The 23,612-nt window shown below is 40.8% G+C and overlaps 1 protein-coding gene across 4 annotated transcripts in view; it reads right to left on the bottom strand.

Moving 5' to 3' along the window:
- Nucleotides 1–10,391: 10,391 nt before the first annotated feature.
- The window catches only part of EML1 (echinoderm microtubule associated protein like 1), a 130,685-nt gene continuing 117,464 nt past the window's right edge, over nt 10,392–23,612 (bottom strand). For all 4 annotated transcript variants that reach the window (XM_010583932.1, XM_010583934.1, XM_010583931.1 and 1 more), the window contains 7 exons: nt 21,418–21,485; nt 19,752–19,840; nt 19,125–19,222; nt 18,912–18,999; nt 18,630–18,725; nt 12,228–12,358; nt 10,392–11,948 (listed from right to left, as the gene is read on the bottom strand). In XM_010583932.1, the coding sequence (XP_010582234.1) occupies nt 11,823–11,948; nt 12,228–12,358; nt 18,630–18,725; nt 18,912–18,999; nt 19,125–19,222; nt 19,752–19,840; nt 21,418–21,485 (696 nt within the window). In that variant the 3' untranslated portion in view covers nt 10,392–11,822. The remainder of the gene's footprint in view (nt 11,949–12,227; nt 12,359–18,629; nt 18,726–18,911; nt 19,000–19,124; nt 19,223–19,751; nt 19,841–21,417; nt 21,486–23,612) is intronic.

Below are 23,612 nucleotides of genomic sequence, written 5' to 3'. Positions count from 1 at the left end.
CGGCCGCGCAGGGCACCGGTCGGCGGCACCGGGCTCCGCCGGGCTCCTGGGCCGGGGCCCGGGGAACCGGCCCCGCCGCGTCCCCGAACCGCTCCCGGCTGGAGCAGGGCCAGTGCTGCGGCTGCAGACCCCTCCTCTGCCGAGTGCCAGGGGGGTCCTGTCTACCAGCGTTAAAAATCGGTGCTTCTGTGGGTGGAGGCAAGGGCAGAAACTCTATTTCCAGCTAACGCTGCAGGGAAGCTGTGTTTTCTGCTCCTTCACCACTTGCCCCAGACGAGTTTCCCTGCGAGCTCTCTCGTCCTGCTGTCGGCCCCTCCATCCCCTGCGCCCACCTTCCCCACCCCCCCGGGGGGCCCTGGGCTGCCTCCCAGCCCTGCTGCTTCTTCCCATCCACCTGCCCTCCCCACTCCACATCCCAGTCCCGTCCCTGGCCCGCCGCTCTTCTCCTTCCAGTCACCTCCCGCCAGCTCCCGTGTGCAGCCCGAACCGCACGGTGATGAGCTCCACCCGTGGGAACAGCTTCTTTGCAGGTCCAGAGCCTGGAGCTGCCCCTCTCCACATCTCTTTGCCTCTTCCCGTGCACCACCCACTAGGAAAAGATGGTACTGAAAGTGGTATCACTTGGATATCCTCAAGGATCTGGGACGATAAGGGACCAAATATTGCAGTTACTGCTCAGGTCTTCCATATGTAGGTCATCGTAACTTCACTGGCACTTCTCAAGAGTAAAGGCTCTTCAAACTCACAGTCTGTGGGTCCGTCTCCCACGGATCTCTCCCAGTCCTGCATCATCCAATTTGGACTCCCCAAAACCCCCAGCAACCACGTACTCCCACAGCAAGCAGTGGGTTTCCAGGCAGCTAGCACACGTGTGCACATTGTGTCTGGAACAGAAACGGTTTCTGGCCCTCCCTCCATACGTCTGTGTCCCACCGCTCCAATCACTCCCCGAGACCCTCCTCCATCCGCACGTGCCGTGAAGGGTAAGGAAGCTGTAGCCCCTCTCGCTGGGTGCAGAGGCAGTTTTAGGAAGGTGCAGGCAGCGTGGCTGGGGGAAGGTGGGCTGCGGGGCGGTGCGTACGGCTGGGAAGCCGTGCGAGCTCTCGGGGGAACGTGCCCGTGGTGCAGAGCAAGCAGACTGCGGGACCGTGCTGGAGACGATCGGGCATGGCACAGCCTGTGCAGGAGGTACGGAGCAAAGCAGTGGAGGCCATTTTTAATAGAAATACTTTACATTTTCATTTCTGTTTCTCTGAAAAGTTTAGGTTTCCATATATTCAAGCCAATACAACACTTATTTTTACTGCAATAGTAGCCTATGCCACTAGAATAAATGTTGCAAAAATCAAGCCCGTAGATTTGATGCCCTAGAGACCAATTTCACCATCGGCTTGTCAAGCCTTGCTGCTGCCTACTGCAGCTCCGTACCAAATAAAAATATACTACAACAATAACAACAACAATAATACGACAGCAACAAACCCCATGCTAGTAATAACATGTATGCCTTTTAATCAAGGCCATGCTTGTTTCTTGGTAGCTAATGCATGTCTGATAATTGCTGTTTTCAATGATCATTAAGATGTTAAAAAAATAATTAGGGACAGAGTTACTGAAGGGCTGGGGGAGGGAACATCCACCCCTTCTGTGCTTCACTAGCACAGAGCCCAGCTCGTGCCTTCCCTGCCCCATAGCAGGTCTGTGCCATCCTCTTCCCAAATCACCCCATTAATTAATCTAAGCTCACGTCAGACAGAGAAGGTGTCTCCTAAAGGAGCTCCTCCTATTACTAAGGGGCCTCCTCATTTCTTTGAAACCAAAGCTTATACTCCTTTCTTATAAGCAATTATCCTAAATTTCCTAGAAGGCACAATATATCTTGTTTGCATAAAGAAACAACTATGTCAGACCATAGATCTGACATGCAGTCTCCCCCGAGTGACAGTGGCTTGGAGAAACTCATCCACATAATTTGTGATGGGGTTGCTGAAGGTAGCAAGCTTATGAAGAAATAACGAGCAAAAATAAAACCTATTTGCTTATTACAATCATCTGACTAATCCTTTAGCGTGTGGGTCACTGGCCAGCGCATGCAACATATGGGAGATAGCATAAGGCAAGGAGGATGCTTATTAAACTAGAAAGTTTCATGGTAACTGTACTGGAACTTAAAACATGATTAAAAGAGCAAATCCATATGTGAGTTCACTGATGATCTGTTTTTTTTAAATGTAACTTCCTTAAGCTAGGTTTATAACAGGCACAGATCAAATAGGCAAAGAAACGTATGTAAATCATGCCATGGCTAAGATATAAAACTAGAGTAAGCAAAAAGTCTTCTGCAAAGACTTTTGTCTGGGTATGTAGGCTGCACAGCATAAAGGGGCACCTGATGTTGAAGGGAGACTCACGAGTCGTAACAAAGAGCTGAAACTACAACCACGGCATGCCCCAGCACTGACACATCCAGCCCCCGGCAGCTGCCCAGAAAGGACTGCGAACAACCAGGTAGGGCACGGGGGTGGTTTCCACCACTTGTGGCTCCGTACCTGCGCTGCCTCCTGAGCAGAGGTACCGTCCCTGGGCAAGTTGCAACACCTCACTGGCTCTAAACTTGTGTAACGTCTACCCTTGCAAAGCGTTGGGAGGCTTAATTGCACATGAGGTGGTTTGAGAACTGATGCAGAAATGCAGAGTATGTGAGGTTACTGGTCAATTATATTGGCCACTTTATTTATTCTTATATAAAGAAACAAGAGAGAAAAGGAGAAGAAATTTTACGTACTGTTAGAGATGCCAATCTTGCTGGCCACTAACGGCACAGAAATAGGAGAGCAGTGTTAAAAATCTTTGTTGTATCAGAATCCAGGAGGCTTCCTCATCAACATTCATGGGCTCAAATGTCCACCAGGTCACTGTGTTGATCGAAAGACATGACTGAACCATGTAATAATTGTTTTGCTGGGACAAGTCTTACACTACGCTGCTATCAGAACTACACGTCTTTTAAGAGACTTAAAGCTGTTCATTTGTATGAACACATACATCATCTCAGACTGTAGTCCTGTCAGTTCACCTGCTCTTTGCCCAGGGGGAAATCCTGACCTGCCAGGGTGTATCTCCATCCTGCTGGCCTCGTTGGCCTTCCTGCTCCCCCATGCACCTCTCCCTAATTGCAAATCCTCCTGCATGGCCTGACGAAGACCTACACAAGACAACTGCTGTCCCTAGGGTCGTGTCTTTCCTGGCTGAGACCTGCTGCGTGGCAAATCCTGATGGATCTGCCCCTCCGGGTCCTGCTGCAACAACTGCCCGGAGGTCTGCTCTTCTTGTCACTTCAGAGATTTCATGTTAGAAGGAGGAGGAGAATGCCTTCCTTAAAACAGTCACACAGCCTGGGGCAACATCCTCTGTAAATATTCTCATATCAGGAGCTCAAGGTCATCCAGTTGTCTTTCTCAGTGAGTCAATGCCATGTCCAGAGCTACATGCCGGTGCAGCAAGAGTCTCGTGGTGATTTTTTTCCCACTGAATTTGTCCAGCTCAGAGCTTTCTCCTGATACTCGCAGGCTTTCCTGTGGGCTTGTCCACAAAAATACCTGGCTCTTGTCAGGGAAAACAAATGTCCACAATAACTTGGTTTACACACTTTTTTTTGGATGGCTTTTCCTAAGCATGGGGGGACTTAGCCTTGTGAAAGTCACCCTTGAGAGGAATTCATTATATCAATTCATTATACTATGTCCGGTATACACAAACACATTTATTTCTAAAAAATTGTTCTCCAGACGGCAACGTGACTCATAGCTTTGCCAAAGCTGTAGTTGGGTTTCAGTTGTACAATTTCACGGACACCTTGCTGGGGCGCACAGAACACGATTACCAAATTCAGGTGCAAAGCAAGACTGAAAGATTCCCAAAACTCAGAGGGGCTCAGTCCTGGATGTTTGGTTTTCACCCATCACCATGATCACGTGCTTGGCCACTTAAACATTCCCTGCGATCGTCGGTGCCATTTGGCAAAGGTCTACATCCCACTTCTGATTTGTTATGGCAGCCCAAAAGACAGCCAAGGTGAGGCACTGGCGGTGAAGGAGCGCACATCACCCACCGCCCGCACGGGCAGCCGGTGTGGTCCACGCTGGAGGGAGACTGAGAGAAAGAAGCTGCGGCAGGGCTGCAACCGGAGAGTCCCCAAACCCTGGATTTCTTTAGCAACACTTCATCCAGTCTTGGGGTGAGGAGGAAAGAACGAGAAGAGGCTGGAACAAAGGATCAAGTGGCAGAAGAGTCTGGCAGGAGCTAAAGGGAATAACAGAATGGAGACTAGAGAAAAATGAGGGAAATACAGAGGTTTGGGATTTTTTTTTAACAAGGAGAGAAAAGGAAATTAGATGAAAAGGGCAAAAAGTAGGAGAGGAAAGAATGAAGAACGGAAAGAAGACAGGAGGGGGGAGTGCTATAGGAAAAAGCAGAGAATAAATAGGAAAAAATATACCATTGATAAAATACTTTAATTCTATGTTTTCTTACACTTCCTCAAGTGAAGATGGGAGCCAAGGAAAGGAAGGGTCCAACTGCGCTCTGAGGACAGTGGCGGGTGATAGTCAGTACCATCTCTTGGAAAGGGAGGAGCCCACTGGCACTTTTATTTTTCCCCTTACGCCTCAGGAGACCAGGGTTTCCAGTCGCTAGGAAGGCTGAAGCAGGAAGGTGCAGCCTGCCAGGCAGCCGGGAGGAGCTCTGCTGTGCAGGGAGGCCCTGCGGACCTCTTACAGTCTTATCTGTTCAAAGCCATCGGTGATTCTTCCTTAACAACTTTGACATGCAACTTAAAATAAAAAAAAGACACCAGTAAATCGCAAGTGTGTAGGCACCCAGTGTGCAAAAGCCAAACCAGTAAGGGTGTTTCCGAAGACCACGCACCCTTCTGCGGTCCTCAGAGATAACAGTGGTCCAACCTCCCCAGCAGCATCCCCAGAGACGCGTTTTCAGGCTAGGGTGAGGGCAGAAGGGCAGGAATGGGAAATATAAACATGCCTGACAATTCCAGTTTTCCTTTTAACAAATAAGTTTGGCTTCTTTGAAGAAATACTGCCTCAGCTTATGCTTTAGCCCCATCCGAGCACTGCCAAAGCCCATGTTTTGATACGGCATATTCCACGTCAGGGCATAATGTAGTGCCCTTGGAGGACAGTATGTATCTTTGCTGTCTCTTGCAGAGAAGGCTGTACTGAGCCAGGCAAGGAGCCGCTTCGTTTTGTTTGTTTTATCATTATTAAAATCCCCTTGGTCCCGCTCTTGCAAGGTCAAGATTGTTTGGGCTTGAACTTCTAAAGAAAGAGGCCAGACTTGTCATGGCAGGGTAACAAAAGCAGCGGTGTTCTCACCCAAAACTAGTCCAAAAGATCTCTGCACAGAAGCAATGCTGTGCTCATGAAGTCAGAGATAGTCAGGACTCTCCAGGCTGCTACACTGTGTGTGGCCAGATTTTCTGCTGAACAGGAGCTGTGCATACGGGAAATGCCAGAGGGCTTTTCACTTAAACTGAGCCTCCTGCCAGCTTGGTCTCCAACTGTTCGAGCCGTAGACAGAAACTCTCAGAGCTCAGCTTCTGCTCTTTTTAGGTGCTGTAAGGAGGCCAAAACACTTGGACCTCTGGCGTAATAACCTCCCCTGTGGTTACACACTGATGTCATAAATTCGGAATCATGATGTCAATCAAAGTTGCTGAAAAGAAGAAGCTGGGCAGGAAGGAAGGAGCCCTAAAATGTTGACATTTATCTTAATGAGAAACTGAATCCAGAATGAACAGCCAAGGCAACTGATTTTGTAGAGAGAGGCGTTCTCTTCTGGCTGCCTCAAGCAGACAGTTCCCTCTTCAGCACGTCTCTGCGGTGCGAGGGCAATGCAAGGCAATGACAAATTACGAGAATCTAACATGGCTGCAGAACTCATCCAGCCTTTTTAATTTTTGCTTTCTAACCATAATGACTGAACAGCCTGAAGGAGGCTTCTTTAGCCTACAACCTGGAATCTGAAGCAAACGTAGCTCGCATAGTGCTGATAGCCAGACTCCACAGAGCAGCTGAATTTGCTTCCCTCTGGCTACATGTTTATTCTAGGCAATTCCATGGGTCAGATTTTAAAAATGTTCATCTCTTAGAAGCTTGTGCTAAAAACCCGTTCACTTGCACGGAGACCCAGAAAACGGGTCACCATTCTAGCAGTTATAACCTCAGCACCTCAGACTAGACCCAAGCAGGCAGCCTTTAAGGTACAAATATGTCCACTACAAATGAATGGAAATGTCTAAATTAATTTAATGTAGTTTGTAGATAGCCAAAAGATAGTAAAACCAAACCTGCGCTAAGTTGGGACTGTGGAGGTGGTGGGGAGGAACCACTTTTCACGGAGTCCAAGACCTGAAGCGTTCCTACCAACACGGACAAAAAGCAAGGTCCAGGGAAGCGCCTACAGGGTCTGGTGACACTAACAGCGTAGTGGCTCTGTTGAAGGGAGGCACCTTCCCGCACTTCCACATTTGGCACGAGACCAAGGGGAACCCACAACGCTGTGAAACATCCTGACTGACAAAGGTATCCCGACCGGCTTCCACAGATGAGCCCGTCGGTATCACCACTGACACAAACAAGGCCTACCGAACTTAGTGCTGGATGGCAGCTTTGGCCGAACTGTCATCAATACCTCCATGTAAACTACCACTTCGACTTCTACAATTATTTAATGAACTCAGGGGGCAAAGTTGTTCCATTAAGAAAAATGAAATTGCTGCAGAAGTGCATGACTAAGGAGAAACATAAATCTCTCCCAGCAAGAGCGTGAACCACTGATGTTCTCACTCATCCGGCAGCCAGCAGCCTCCGTCCAGGAGCAGACAGATCTGGGCGCGATTCTGTCCTTCCCCTCAGGAGTCGGTTCCTCATCTCCCACCTTTTGGGCTAGGAGATGCTCTGGGGCTTGGGGCATCTCTTCTGAAGGGCAGCCCGCTGCAGCCAGAGCGGCATGGCAGCGATCAGACCGCTCCAGCATGGCTATGAATCCCAGCCAGTAATGGAAGAAAAAGATTTCTGTTTAGGCTTCTCATAAGTCTGTTTTTTCACTAGTAATTAAATTGACATTTTCCCTGCCATCTGTAGGATTTTTGAGGATGCATTCCAGTGATCTGTCAACAGCCCTAGTTCCAGGGACAGAGGAGAAAACACAACAAAAAGACTGCCTGCTTCTCTGAGCAGAACCTGAAGAAATGAAAAATACCAACCCTTGCAAAAAAGGCGTCTGTTTGCCCTTGCAAGCTCTTGTCATATGAGTATTTTTGAAGGGAAATAATATCCTCTAATATTAATTCTTTTGAAGAATAAGTTTCATCCAAACATTTCACAGAGGAAATATGACCTTGTATTAATTAACCTTGTATTAATTATAATAGTAAAAAAACCATTTTAACAAAATTGATTTGCTTCATGAGAGGATTTTAATCCTTTAAAATGGTGGGGTTTTTTTAATTCACTAGCATTGAAAAACTATTTACTTTCTCTTACACTTATCTCCTTTCTTTGCTGTTTTTTCTTTTTTTTTTTTTTTTTAATACAGTGACTGATTTTTGTGAAGCTCATCTGTTGGAAATTGTTAATACCTGTCACGTTTCAAAAACCTGTCCAAACCAAGCACTAGGAAAAGTATCTATGTAACAATCACCTTTCAGGTAGTAATTCAAACAGCACATAGAGAATTAAGTTGAAAAAAGCTGTAGGTTTCATATCATATGAATATGTATCCTCTATATGAAAACACACAGGAGAGGTAAACAAAATAATGAAAAGCCTCTACGTGAAAATGGGCTGATGATCCTAAAAAACAGATTGAGTCTGTGTTTGTTTTATAAGTGTATAGAAGGAGGAAGAAGCCTTTTGAAAGCATAGGTATTGTTTCTGAATAATTTAAGACTTAGGGAATAGATATTATCTACTTCAGTAGCTAATCACTTTAAATATCCTGACACAGAAATGTCACCTGAATATATACATGCTCATCATTTTGGGCAAATATGAGAGCCATACTGTTGTAGTGAGTGTAGGATCACAAAATCCCATTGCTAAATGCCATACAACAATAGAGAAAAAAAATCTCTACCCTAAAAATATTTTAAAATCTAAGTATGTGATATAGATTACAGGGCTGCCCACAGACAAACGGAGGACAACTGAGAAACGACAAGAGAGCGTTGATCCCCTCGCTACGCTCAGGCAAGGCAGGGAGGAGGGCAGGGCAGGGAGGAAGGGGCTAAAAGCAGATGCAGCCACCGATACTGACAAGTGCAAGTCAAAGGAGGAGCATGGATACAGATACAGTAAGAAACCAGGAACTCAGCCCCAAAACGATCAGAGAGGTAGTCAGGGCCACTGGTTCTATAAGCAGTTAAGGCAGCAACATGTGCCAGTAAGGGCTAAGATTGATGCAGTCCTGGAAGCTGAAGTCACAGAAGAGCAACGCTAAAAACGAAGGGAGGAAAAGGAAGAAACAGGAATTAAAACTGAAGAAAGTTGAAAGGGAATAGCTGAATACGTGGTAGACAACAGCAATACACAAGAGCCACGAAGAGATGAGTCTCTTCTTTGAGCAGCACTACACCTGCTGCAGCCAAGGGGAGGGAAGGAGCAGGAGCAGAAGCCTGGCCCTGTCTCCAGCCAAGGCCTTGAGAACCAGCCCTACGCTACATGGAAGGGCAGGAAAGGACAACTGCAGAGAGAGTATCAGGTGAAGGAATCGGATGCAAGAGTCCCAGGTGCTGCTGAGGGAACGAAATACGCAAAGTTCAGGAATAACTTTCCTTCCTTTTTTTTTTTTCTTTTTTTTTTTTTTTTTTTAAAGCAAAAAAGAGGACACTCCTGAGAAAAAAAATAAATGCAAGAACCAAGGAACAAGGGTGGAAGTGGGGAGAGCTGAAGATTATATATAACAATGGCAAAATTGTGTAGAATTTCCTGGATAAAGAAAGAAGAATCACTTTAACAGTCGTCAAATGGATATTTGGCTCAAGACATTACCCACCATTTGCCAATTCAGCTAATACGCTTATCAGGATTTCATAGAGGAACAAAGACACATTTAACAGCAAAAGTTAGAAACGGAGGAGCAGCAGAGGCACAGATGGGATGGGATTGTTGAAAATCCCCTTTGATCAGTAACCCTAGGGATGAACTTGCAGGATTCCTCATCTATTTCTTGTAAGGGATAATAGTTTAAAATGAAGAAAGGGATCACAAATACATTATTACATCCCAACAGTAGCACCATGGGAGAAGGATGAAAAGGGAATGAGCCAACCCAATTTGCAGCTCCTGTTTTCTCTGTTGCAAGTAATGACAAATCACCTACAATTCTGAAAGCAGAAAACCTGAAAGTACCCCATCTGCAAAAGCAAAAAAAAAATTAATAAACAGAAGGTATCGTGGCATAATCAAGTATCCAGACAAGATGAGAACCTGTCACTTGTGTATTACAACCTCTTAGGATTGGATTAATCCTAGAAAGGGTAGGGATATTATGCCTTAGTTTCACACACTTCAAGCACAGGGAGATTGACATCGCCATCAAAAGAAGTTGTTCCAGTGCTCCTCTGTCCATTTATTTTCTTCTCCACGTTGCTCCTTCCTCTGTACAAGCTCAGTACAAGCACTCATACAGCTGCACAGCTAATTCAGATGAGGAAACGGGTCTTCTGTTTTGTAGTAGTTGGGTTTTGCTTGCTTGGCCTTTTTTTTTTTTCCTCTTCCCTGAATTGATTTTAACCTGGGTCCATCCCCCAGTGGGTTCTCCCTGTGGCCACAATAACTCTTGTGCTGCTGCACGGGATGGGAACAAGAGCTGGGGGCAAGACCTCTTCCTTCAGTGACAGTGCTAGATAACGTCAGCTTAAAGTGACCCTGAAACCCTGGCCTTCAAAAGTCTTGCCTGAGGACAAGTTCCTAACACAGAGAAATTGTCAGGAGCTCCTGCCACGAGCACAACCCTGCGCAGTAGAATGACATTCCTCCACCAGCCGAGAGCTCAGAAATAAGTGACATGTACTAGGAGCCAGAACCAAGGCAGTTTGTAGATGAAAGCATGTGGCGTGTCCTTCTTCCCTGCCATGAAGCTGGAGTTTCACTCTCTAGGTGTGCATTAGGGATCACATTTCCAGGGTCATGCTCACGCATGAAATTATGTACCCCCAAATCAGTATTTTATTCCCAAATATTTTCAAGTGCAGCTCTAATCGAGAAATCACAAACGTGTGTCGTTAAGTAAAAGTCTGTCTCTTCTATAGGTATTTCATGTTGAAACAAAGATATTTTACTAAACAGGAAGAATACATTGAAAATTCACTTTAATACATGTTTATTGGTGTCCTGCACTTTCAGTGTAGGAGGTTGGAGATGTAATAAAAAAGTTTCAAAATTTATTGATTCCATTTCATTTAAATCACTCTAAACAACCAGTGCTTTAGAGTTCAGAGAATTAACGTTTACTGTCCATTACAAGCAAAATTTTAATATTACCTTTTTCAAGTCGGCTTAGAACTCGTCTCCTTAAAATTCTTCGGATACATTCCTCAAAGTAAACAATGCATTTCAATCTGTGTCACAATCAACATTGATAAGGCCTTCTTAACCATTTTATACCACCTCCACTATTACTTAATTGCAAAACACAATCTTATTTCATACTATAAATATCCATCCATGCACAAAACACAGAGGCCAGAAGTTACACATTAATATCTCATGTAGGCTTCCAAGACTTCCTTTACCCTCTGCAGGTTTATGGTACACTTAAAAAGATATCTTTAGACTTGGTCTACTTGGTCTTAAAATACAAATATACAATATCCATAAGCATAAAAAAGTAAAGCTAGATTGCCTTACCATTTGTTATGAACTGCTAAAATCTTATACATGTACAATATAGCATCATGCTGATTAATATACATATTAGTTAAATATATCAATCAATAATGGGGATGTGGCCAAGCTTTTTTGTTTTGTTTTCAAAAAGAAATTGTTCATATACAAATAAAAAGATTTTTAATTTAAACTTATATGGAATACCTGAACCACATAGACATCTGTAAACCCTGCTGAGATACTCAGGTCAAACTGGGGCATAACCTGCTGATTCACTTGAATGGGAACACAACTCCTCACAGGTGATACCCAAGGTATGCTATTCCCAAGAGAATGCAAATTTACCAGCATTCACATTTTCAGGTCTAGAACACTAATTTTTGCATCTTACATCTCGGTTTATACTTTTTGTACCTACTCATTATCCTCCATCAGAAACAATTCGGTACCTTGACACTGTCATAGATTTTTCTAAATAAGTAGATATACAGTACAAAGTGTAGATAGTGAAACAAGTAAGCACATATATACAGTCTTTGAAAGGCATTTTTGTGACCATTTTAGCAGTGTTTATAGAAAACATTTAAGATAGTCACATTCCGCTGATACCACTGTATTGCAAACTGTCAAGCCACATTTCTTATATTAAACTTGTACTGCATTGTATATCGTACAACAGAAGAGAAAACAATCATTCTTAAGGTGTGACACAATGAAAAAAAAAAAAAAATCACTAGACTGAGTAAGGTAACCAGCACAGGGCTTAATTTTCCTGAGGTTTGTAAGAATTTTTTAAACAAAAATCACAGTGACCAGGCTAAACTGCAAACATACTGTTAAGTTTTAAATATACAGTTTATACATAAGTTCTGTGCATGGTCGACTCAACTGTGTATGTTCACACTGATGTTTCCTTTAAATGACTCGCCACTGCATAATACTTGTATCTTTTCCGCCTGTGGAGATGAGATGGGTGTCTTCACAGAGAAAATCTACATTAGTTACATGACTACTGTGTCCACCGTACACATGGCTTGGAGCCTAGAAAACACCATATTAGTGAGAATATAAACTGTCATAAAAACATATCGTTATAAAATTCATGCAACAATGAAACTAAGGCATCACATCATTCTCTTAAAGTATTTTAATATTAAATTAAATTTTAAATGTAACTGTAGTCTGCATCAACTTTAAGTAAATCCCTTAGGCATATACATATTCCTATTCTTCCTATTCATTTTTTTTTTTGTACACAGGAAAACAACATTTAAGGCATTTGTGCAAGTTACAAGAGTAAATGTATTTGAAATACCTTACCCTAAACTGTGAACATGGATATGAGAAGAGATGTACTTTGCCAAAATCATCCCCTGTTGATAGCAGTTTTCTCCCATGTGATCGACAGACAGCGTTGATATCTGTTCCATCTGAACCTTCAGGCCATACACCTGAAACACAGAGCAACTAATTAAAGGTTTTTATAATGGAAATAAAAGTGACAGCTTAAGTTTTTGTTAAAATATTAAGAAAGCATTACTTGTTTAAAGAAAAGAAAAAAGATAAAACTATAAAAATAACTGCAGCTGAGTCAGTATGTGTACTTCAGCACCAGCAAAAGACCCGATCCTAATAGGAAATCAAGCACATAAACAAATACTTTATTTCCTCTAGTCAGCAAAGTGCTTTTTACTCTGAAAAAAAAGAATCCTGCTGAAGTACAGTCACGTGTCTGAGCCTAAAAGTTTTCATATGGTTATGCAGAAAAATAACAGTTACTGCTTTTATTTTCCCTTCTGCTTATGTATGAGCTAACATAGTTTCTTCATACTACTGTAGTCTAAAAAACTACATATGCGTGATTCAACATACTTTCTTCATATTACTAAAGTCTAAAACCTATGAAACAAGAAATAAGTTTAAAATGTTATTTAGTAATTAACAGATCCCTCAAAAAGAAACTGAATCTACTATAAATTTTTTAAATGCTTTTGTTTTACTATAACTAACTCTCCTCCTTCCTCACGTACTCTACTCGTTGCTGTTCTTGCACAAAGTGGTGTTCCAAAATTAAACTGTAGGTTCATCAATGCAAGGACCAAATCTACGCACCTGTCCTGGTTTCGGCTGGGATAGAGTTAATTTTCTTTCTGGTAGCTGGTATAGTGTTGTGTCTTGGATTCAGTATGAGAAGAATGTTGATAACACACTGATGTTTTCAGCTGTTGCTAAGTAGTGTTTATACCAAGTCAAGGATTTTCCAGCTTCTCATGCCCAGCCAGCAGGAAGGCTGGAGGGGCACAAGAAGTTGAGAGGGGACACAGGCAGGACAGCTGACCCAAACCGGCCAAAGGGGTATTCCATACCATGTGATGTCATGTCCAGTATATAAACTGGGGGGAGTTGGCCAGGGAAGCGGATCACTGCTGAGGAACTAACTGGGCATCGGTCGGCGGGTGGTGAACGCAATTGCATTGTGCATCACTTGTTTTGTATATTTCAATTCTTTTATTATTATTATTGTCATTTTATTATTATTATAATAATTATTATTTTCTTCCTTTTCTGTCCTATTAAACTGTCTTTATGTCAACTTTTTTTCAATTCTCTCCCCCATCCCACTGGGTGGTGGCAGGAGTGAGCAAGTGGCTGCGTGGTGCTTGGTTGCTGGTTGGGGTTAAACCGTGGCAGCACCACTTCTTTAAAGCCTCTGAATACTTGCCTGTAATAAACTGTAATTGTAATAAAATCCAACCACTTATTGAAATTTCAGGTTTTTGTATGCAGTACTGTGAGGGTTTTGTTATGATTTTCATAATTCAGATTTTATCTAATCCCTACTCAACATAAGTGATACCTAACTTTCAGAGACCACATAGTCAGTTGTAACGTGTGTTCTGCCATTATGATGTGGCAAAAACCCCGCCTTGTCTTGGCGTTACGATTTTCAATGGCTGTCCCTATGTCATACATCCTCTGCAGTGTCCCCCTGAAGTCCTACCACTTGAGTGCATGCTCTTCCTTCGTTGTTCTTACAGGTCAGGATGAGAGAGCTGCTACTCCCCCTGCTTGCCCTCCCATCTCCTGGAAAGATGCCTATGCCTGCGGGCAGGGCAGGCACCCTCCAGCTTCCCTTCTTTGGGCTACTGAGAACACCAAAGTGGGCATCTGCCCTGCACTGTGGAAACAGCTAGCCTTCGATCTTCATGTAATTCTTCCCAAATACAGTCTTTGCATCGTTGCACAGCAATTCAAAAGCACTAAGAGGAAGCGATTCCATGTCTTTATAAGGAATTACAAATTGTTGTAAATAAAATGAAACAGAAAGAACTGATTTGTGGACTGCCCCTAACTCTCCTGATGTGTGTGGAAACTCTTAGCTAGATCAGTGACAGTAAAAAATGAAGCTTAAAGAAAAGGAAGGTGCAAAGAAGAAACACGGTAATTGCTACTCGTGGAATTATGAACACGTAGAATGAAGAGACACAGAAAAGCTGTTTTAAATAACTGCTTTGATAAAAAGGAGGCTGTATGAACATCAAATGCTAGCTGAAAAGAGGCAGAAGTCTTCTCAAGACATCACTATGACAAGCTGGAGATAACCCCTAAATGAAACAGTTTAAGAAACAAGATAGCCATTTTGAAAGGGGTAAAGGATCATATCAGGGTTTTTCTTTGAGAATGTACTCTTTCAAAATTTACTCTAGTCCCCCACTGTCAGTTTTTCTGAATATGTAAACTGAATCCCCTTCGCTGAAAAATTAGTCCATTTATTTTGCATCCTCTGCAGACATAGAGACCGTTTCCTTTCTCTCATTTAAAGATTGATGTCATGCTTCCCCCCCCCCTCTAAAATTCATTCATTACATCTCTTCTCCCAGAACAAGATTTAGATGGATAATTATTCTTGCTAGTCAGCACAGTATCTGTTGGTCCAACATGCAAAAACCAGAAGCAGCTATTCCAGCTGTGACTGAAGCAGATACTGATAAATGGATGATTACTTCACATTTTGCATGGCATCCTTTTCATTATACATCCCACTAATGCATCTGCCTTTCCTACAACAGCATAACGCCGTTGAATCACGTTCAGTTTGCATGCAAGAGTAATCTGATCTTTCTGTGCAGATCTGCTCTCTTTCCTGCTCTTCTCCATTCTGTATTTGTACAACTGGGTTCTGCTGTTCAAGTGTGTAACCTCTTATTTGTCTCCATTGAATTGCCTCCTTTTTTCATACCATTCCTCTATTTCTCAAGACAACTTGCTAATCCTGCAGCTTCATGCCACCTACAAATTATACACGCTGTTTTATCATCCATGCTATCAATAAATACATTCAAACAAACATAATATTCAGTGTACAGTCTTCTAGTCAGTTTTGAACTCAACCAGTCTGAGCTCTGCTTTGCTTGCAATGTTGTTAGGCTTTGCACAGAATCTTAGATTTCTTCTGTTCCTGTCCTTCACCTCAAACACTAATTTTTCCAAAACTGGGCATGGGATATGAACCGATGCCTTCATTGTGTATACAGAGCATATGGCTCTTGCAAGAGCATACAGATCAGTAAGTGTTTTAAAGTCTTTAGTTCTTCATATTTACATGTGTTTGTATCACTAAAATATCCTCCCTTGAACACGCTTCTTTACATGCTGCTGATTTTCAGTTGAATCATCTCTAAACACTTCCAGGCTGGCTAATCTGTTCCCATGCTTGAAGACAGGTGTTCAACAGATCAATGTTCCATTTCTCCCCTGTATTGGTTATGTTGATCTGCGAGTGCTATGCATACTATTTGTGATTGTTATGTGATTCTACTAGAGTCAGAAAATATCCCTAGTTTCAGTCAGCCAGTAGCTGCTGAAAAATCAATATAGTAGAAGCATCATGGCCTTGATGATGTGATTGCTTCTTCTGTGTCCAGTGGGGCAATCCCAGCAAGCATTTGAAGACTGTTCATACCGGCTGCTCTAAGGCCCCAAAGAACTGAAAAGTAGAGTGACTTCCAACATTACCAGACTGGTTTCCAATTTATAATTTATGAGCTTCTTCAGTGTATTATTCTAGCCACTAACTTTGCAATTTATCCTCTTCATATGGGCTCTAAAGGTAAACATATGATTCTGTGGATACTGCATTCATAATTCTCCATTTGTCCAGAACTTTTCCTGTTCTCTGTGAAGTCCTGAAAATAAGTACTAAGTGTCTCAAGATTATGCTAGCCAGTTGTTTTTACAGATACAACAAGGTTCATTACACTCAGATACTTTGAAGATATCTGACTTCTAACTACTTTCCAATCTACTCCTTCTCTACTGAAAGCAGAGGTCTTATCCTTTCATTACTGGTACTAACTGGGTTAGCCATCAGATTGTAGTAAGTCTTCTAATAAAGACACATTAAAAAAGAAAAAAAAAGTGCCAGGTTTTTTAACACTTCAGCTTTAGCAGCATCATCTCTCCTCTCCGCATAGCAGACCAATATTGCCGTTGGCCCTTCCATTATTTCTGTACTTGTCACAAGTATGCATTTATGTTTAGGCTTTGTTTATGTGTCTCCTTGGTCCTCCGACAGCTTCTACTTTCTACATTCCTCTTCCTTGTAGGAGAGGTCAACAACAGTTTAACCAAATTTGTGTCTTGCTCCCACTCCTATCTGTCCTCTGGGCTGGCAGAGTTTGTGCGCTTCATACTATCTAAGGAACTACCAGATCTCGCCTTTTCTCCAGGTTCAGATCTTCCCTAACAGGGCTTTGGATTTTCGCAGTTTGCCTCCCTGAAGTCCATTATTTTTCTTTCACTGCTCTTTTTCCTTCCTATACTAAGGACCACACCTCCCTAATTCCACAGTCATTCCTACACAAGATGCATTCACATTCCAGCAAATTCTTTCCAACTCCCCAGAATCAAATCTGGAAGAAACTCCCCTCTAGGTGCTTATCTATTTCCTGTATCAGAAGAATTTTGAGAACTTGATGGTTAGCCACTGTACTGCAATTCCTTTCCCAAGAGACACTGGAATAATTAAAATCTCACATCCTCAGCAATCCCTGTGATTTGACTGATTCTGCTAGCTATTAAAAAAATTCCATTAATTTGATCTTTCTGGAAGAATGGGCAACAGCATAACCCTGCCACCACTAATATTCTTTTTTGCATCTATAATTATTAAGCATTATCTTTGTAACTTCCCAGTCTGAACCTAACTGTATAGCTATGAATCCTCAGCATATATGGCACCATGTTCTGTCCTTGTGCATTGCATATTCTTTCTGAGTAAGTTACAACGTTTTACTTTAAAATTCCATTCATTTGATGAACATCCTCACAATCTCTATGACATTACTAAAATGGTAATTGTGATAATTATTAAAACTAGCAGCTACTTTTATTTATTCCTCATCCTTGTTGCTTTAGCTTACAATAAATCAGTTCAGCATGGAGGACTGTAAGTATAAAAATGTATATGCAGTTTCCACAAATTCCCCATTAGCCCAGCAGATCATTTTGTTCCACAGTCTGGCTCCAAAAGCTGATCTGTTGCAAGGCAGGGGAAAAAAACCTCTCAGATGTGACACTCCTTTCCTATGACTCTCTATGCACCAAAAGCAGCCCCATATTCTAATAGCATGATATTTTGCATGAATCCAAATTATAATATCAGGAATACTCACTTAAAGTATTTAGCATCTCAGAATATCTAAACCTGAGATGCTAAATGCAAAGACTTTGCAGCTCTGTAACTGTGTGTCAGGTATACTCAAACCCCAGGAATATGTTAATATAAGGGCCTTCATCCCTCATACGAGAAACACAGTATGTCAACATGCAGCCAGTCTTCCAGGATTTCCTCCTTTTACTAAATCTGCATGTTGTAGTGATACCCAAGCACTTCTTGTCAGTTAAATTATACAAAATTTGAATGTGTCTTCCCAGCATATTGCTACTGCCATCCCATCTTTAGGCTCTAACAACATGTCCTTTCTGGCTGCCTTCAAACACATCACTGCATCTATTCCACTTGAAACATGGGTGAAAATCTTCCTTGCTTATTGCTTATACTAAACCAGACTCTTCTCTGAACTTCTACCATGGCTTTCTGTTTTACTGGGAGGACTCAAGAAATTTGAAGCTTCCTGTACTCAGCTTTTATAATGATCTGTCTAGTTCTGCATGCACTGTGGAATGAGTACAAAGCTTCAGAGTACACTGGGGAAAGCAGCTCCTTCAAAACTGGCAGAAGTCCCATGGAAACAAACTATCCTGATTTTGTTACGTTTTTCTTCTTGCATTCCTTTCACCTAATTTAACTGCTATATATTGTATCAAAATACATTATAAGTACTTAATGACGGAGACTGTCACCCATTTTGTGTTTGCACAGTAACTAGTGCAAAAGAAACTGGTCCTGGTAAGGGGATTTGGCCCAGTAACTGCTAAAAATGACGAGAAGCAGCTCTAGTGTGACAGAAAGGGCAGTATGTGATTTCTTCCTTGTCTCCCACTTATGTTGTAATTTGATTTTTGTACTTGAAGCAAGAATATTAAATCGGAGTCTTTCTGGATTGAAATAAGAGGACAGATTGTAATAAAAATGGCATAACAGAAGTGCTGTATTTTTCCCTGAAATATGAATAGTCATGTTTCATAAGAAAAAGTTGGCAATCCAAGTGTTTGTTAATAACAAGAATGGTAAGAACTTGTCAGAGTAACGACGCTTACCAAACACGTGGAATCCCAAAGTACAGGTGTAAGTGGCCCATTCTATATCTCTAGTTGTTTCAACACTCACAACTTGTTTACAAGCAGAGGGGATCCCTACAAAAGAAAAAGAACAACCACATAGTAACATTTTTAATTCTCAAATTATATAATTTTTTTATTGCACCAGATGAATTAAAACATATGGTTTATCTTGGCAGTTATATGGTCTCATTTAAATTTTAAATCTGTATTAGACTGCCTGAACTTTGCACAAAAGGACTAAATATAATTCTTACTCACAGTATAAGATTTCATAGTCTCCTGAATTAGACACAAGATACTGTGAATTAACAGACCAATCCAGATGAGTAATGAAGCTGGAATGACCCTACAAAGAGAAAAATATTCTATTAACTGCACTAACAGTATCTCTCTATGTGACAGTATTAATACAGTGCTACAAAACATACTTAAGTTGTTAATATTGAACCAGGAGGAAAGAAGGTTACTTACCGAACATTTGCCAATTCTAGTGTACTTTCTTCCATTTTCACTTACGCCATATATATAAATACAGTTGTCATGGGAACCTATTGCCAAGAAGTTTCCATCTATAAACACAAAAGTGAACTATAATTATTCCTGTAAGAAAAAACTTAGGCTAATTTTGAAAAGTTAGTGTGTCAGACAAGAGGAACTGTTCTTAAAGGCCTTGATACAGAAAAATGAAAAAATAAAATTCTGCTTTTTCTTTTTCAGTTGCATATTGATGCATGTTTCAAGATTACAAAACAGCAAGTTTACACAGCAAATATTACTGTTAAAAACACATGACACTTCTGGAAGCAGCTACAGTCCATTTAGGGCTAACCTGACTGCAATAACCTGCACAGTTAAGTCATATTTGTTTTTTTTCTTCCCACTGAAACCATATTGAACATGTGGAAGAGGGAGGAGGGGAGGGAGGGAAAAGAAAACTAGAGCTGAAGACACCACCCATTCAGTGTTGCCCATGTTTCATTGCATTTTTATTTTCAACTTCAGTATGGCAAGTGGGGAGTTATTTTAAAACAGACCAACCCCAAATTTAACAGAAAAATTCAATGCTTTTTTTTAACCAGTAAATAAACACTCTCAAACCTGGTGAGTAACGCATTACAGACAGCTGTTCGTTTCCATCTGTGTGTACAGTGACCAAGTCTTTTGTTTCTGTGTCAAACACAAACCACCTGTTGTAAATACAGAAAGAGGCCAATAAATCGTTCCATAAGGAATTTAAATCTACTGTAATCTTGACCAACTTTTCTTCTGTCAAAATAGCATAAGTTTTACACCAAGAAAAGAAAAACAGCAACTGCTAATTGGTTTGGTTTATTTTTACTTTAACACAAGGATAGTTTCTTTCCCATGTTTTTTAACCAGAAAAATGATCAGAAATTGACCCTGATATCAGTCTTCAGATTTTAGTCATTTTACTATGTGTCATGCATTAGAATAAAGTAAGCATTACATACAATGACCTTTCTCCTTTAATGACCCTCCTCTATGCTATGCTGATGTTTAAACTGATGCCTACATTAAACCCCAGAGCAAAGGAAAACACAAGCAAGAATCAGGACCATTCTCTTTTGATAGAAGGATTAGCTTTATTTATTAATTTATTTTAAAGTTAATTAATTTAATAATTTTTAATTAATTAATTTTAATGAACCAAAATTTAATTTGTGGGAATGTGCAGAAAGGACAAAGATAAAATTTGCATTTCAATACTTGCATCAAATTCTTAAAGACAAAGTAAAGATTCCTCTCAAAGCTTCTCCTTTTGATTTACTTTATTTAGTACATAAAGTAAATTTTGTAACTAAAGTAAATCCTTTATTTATTTAGGATTGATATGCAATCCCAAATAATCTTGGCTCAGAACCTGTGAGCATCCTATATGTTCTCAGTTAAGTGGAACTGTCTTCAATACTAACAGCAAAGTCTGCCCTCAAGTGACATTAAAGGAGAGGACGAAGTTACAGTGAAGGTACTCCTTCCTCCTACGACAGACAACCAAGGTTAAACCCAGGGTCTGCCGTTGACTCACTGTGTGACCAAGGGCTCAATCTGCCCTGTAAAAAGGAGATACTATCTTTCATCTCGGTTTTGTCTGTCTTGTTTATGCCTTTTCAGGCAGAACAAGTCTCTTAATATGCATTCTTACACTATGTCTAGCACAGTGGAACACTTGCCAAATTTTTGTTAAAACCTCTGGTTGTCTCTGCATTAGAGATAATAAACCGCTTGCTAAATTTTCCAATGAGCAACTTTTTTCTATGCGATTTCCTCTATGCTGCCCTACAGGCCTCAGAGAAGATCTCCGTGCACATCTGCAAAGTTAATTCATTATCTCAGACTCCTCTTAGCCTCTCCTTTGCCACAATGGACACAAGGATTTAACATTTAAGTCACTGGTACGGTGACAGCACCTCCCACGCAAGGTCTCACTGCTAACCTAGGCTTCCTGCCCTGTCCACATCCATCTCCTGGCACTGATCTTAGACTGCCGCTCTCGCAGGGCAGAAACCATCTCTTCCTTCTGTGTTCATGCAACGCTTGGCAAACATGGGGTACTGGTCCAAGACTGGGGTTTCTAGGCACTAAGGCAATACAAACAAATTTCACTCTGAAATTCAACAGAAATCAATAGGGGATGAATATATGTCATGCATACATCTGCAAAACAAGAACATGAACTTGGACATGAGCTGGAAAAATCATGTAGCGTTTGTTGGTGCCCAAGCTGTAGCTCTGCGCATCTTACCTGCCGGTCAGCGTCCCTACTGCAACAACAGGTGCTGAAGGATGAAAACCTGAAGACTGTGCAGGATCCTAAAATGTTTCAGAAGGAAGCACACTGTTTTACCAGTCCAAGTTATCACAAAAACACTGTTCAACTATCTGTCTCAGGAACAGAGTAAGTCTCTCTTGTTGATTTTGGGGGGTTTGGGGTTTGTTTTTTTAAATACAAACTTGAGGGAAAAAAACATTTTTAACTGATTGAAATATTACCCAATAGATTTTTTCCCTCTATATAAGGCCACTGTTTTCTTTTCTTCACTATCTAAAAATAACTTGGCAAGTGATTTCATAACATAACATTGGCAAAGGCAGCTTCCCAACAAATCACAAACAAGTAAGAGATAAAAATAACTTATTAAATTAGAGCTGACCTAAGAATTAAGTATCAAAGCTGCAGTTTACCTACTGTCTAAAGGACAAGCAAGTACCTTCTTCAACAAAGGTAGGTATCACTTTGCATGGAGGATTAAAGCCTAACTTCTACGCACACCACCACCTTTTTCAGCACCTGCCTGTTGCAGCTTAGGGGGAAATTAAGGGCATAAACTGGGTTTCTTATTTTGATACACAATTTTAAAACATTTTACTTTGTATGGTGTATTATTATGGAGACAGGTAGAATTGCAGTGTTCTTCTTGCAATTTAAACATATGCCTAAAAAACAAGGTAACTTGTTCAGTTACAAAGAATGAGCTCCAGAACTTTTCAGGTTATAGCAGAAAGTCCCAAAAGAAATAGCTTATTTTTTCTGATACCTGCCAAAAATAATTTAGAAATGTAAGCAAAAAAAAATCCAGTAACATATCTCACAGAAAAACTTATGTCCTTGATTTTCTATATTCTAAAATAGTATCACATTGTAGCCATTTTAGTAAACTTGTTCACATTTTTTGCAAGTTGTAATTACTAGCCCTAGAGGCTAGGTGTAAGGGATACTCTCATTAATTTGAAACTAGTGACTAATTTCAAAGACATTACTAACGCTAAAGAAATTTCAGAGAATTGTTGAGATCCAGGATTTCTATACACATTCTAAACCACTACAGTAGTCCAGAAAGGAAAATTTGCTAATTTTTTTAAAGTATAATTTCATAGTAAGTGCTAAAACATTCTCTTGAATAAATCAGAGGTTCAAACTGTGAATTTAATGAGCAGTAACTTGTACTCATAACTACGTTAAAAAGCTTTTACATAGATCTCTATGACAAAAATAGTTTAACATGAAATGATTTATTTACTCTAGATAATCAGTCACTGATTCATGAAACAATCTCAGACATTTCAAGTCATTAATAAGGAGATTATTGTCAAGATTGATAATAGAAATCTTGTCTTAATGAAGTGGTGTGTACTTGGAGGGGAAAAGAAATAAACCTAAATCTAGTTTAATAGTCCTACTGCTGTTGCCATCAACCTTTTCAAAAGCATCAAGGTAAATAAAGCAGTTTCTTAAATGTTTCAATAACAACACCTTCTTAGAGAGCGTCTTATATTTGCAGAACCACAGCTAAATATTAATTGAAGCTCACTGTAAGTCAATCAGCTAAACTCCAGTTCTGTTTTTCAGAGGACAAGGATAAAACAGTGGAAATTATGTCCTTTTTTGAGTTGATGATTACTTAAGTAACTTTATTTCTGAGATAGCACCTTATCTGATTAATAGATTTGTTCCTGTTCCCCATATTGTACTTATCTCCACTAATGATGTTTCACTATCAACTTGGACTTCTAAATGCTCTTTTCTTTAGACTGCAAAGGAGCAAAGGGCCAAATTTTGCACTTCTCTCCATGACTATAAGCCCTCCTCCTGTAATGAGAAATATATCAGAAGTACTAACTTCTTATTCTCCCAGCTTTTTTGAAAGTGTATGCAAGTATACAAAAACATACACCTTTACAGTGAGCAGAGTAAAGGATCACATTAGTACCTGCAACTGAACTACACAATGATTTTTTTCCAACAAAAAAGAAATTTATTAAGAAAGCATAAAAATGGTACCCATAATTTTACTTTCCACTTCGGGATATTTATAAATAAGACTTGCACAAAACTAGTCATGCACCATTTCTAAATAATCAAACTAAATCTCCACAAAAAAAACTATGATAAAGGCCTATGTAAGTTTCCAGTCGTGTCACTGTTTGTCACTCTGAATT

Source organism: Haliaeetus leucocephalus, unplaced genomic scaffold (genome assembly GCF_000737465.1).
Source record: "Haliaeetus leucocephalus isolate CR32 unplaced genomic scaffold, Haliaeetus_leucocephalus-4.0 Scaffold932, whole genome shotgun sequence".
Classification (NCBI taxonomy): domain Eukaryota; kingdom Metazoa; phylum Chordata; class Aves; order Accipitriformes; family Accipitridae; genus Haliaeetus; species Haliaeetus leucocephalus.
This window is presented reverse-complemented; position numbering and strand designations above follow the sequence as displayed.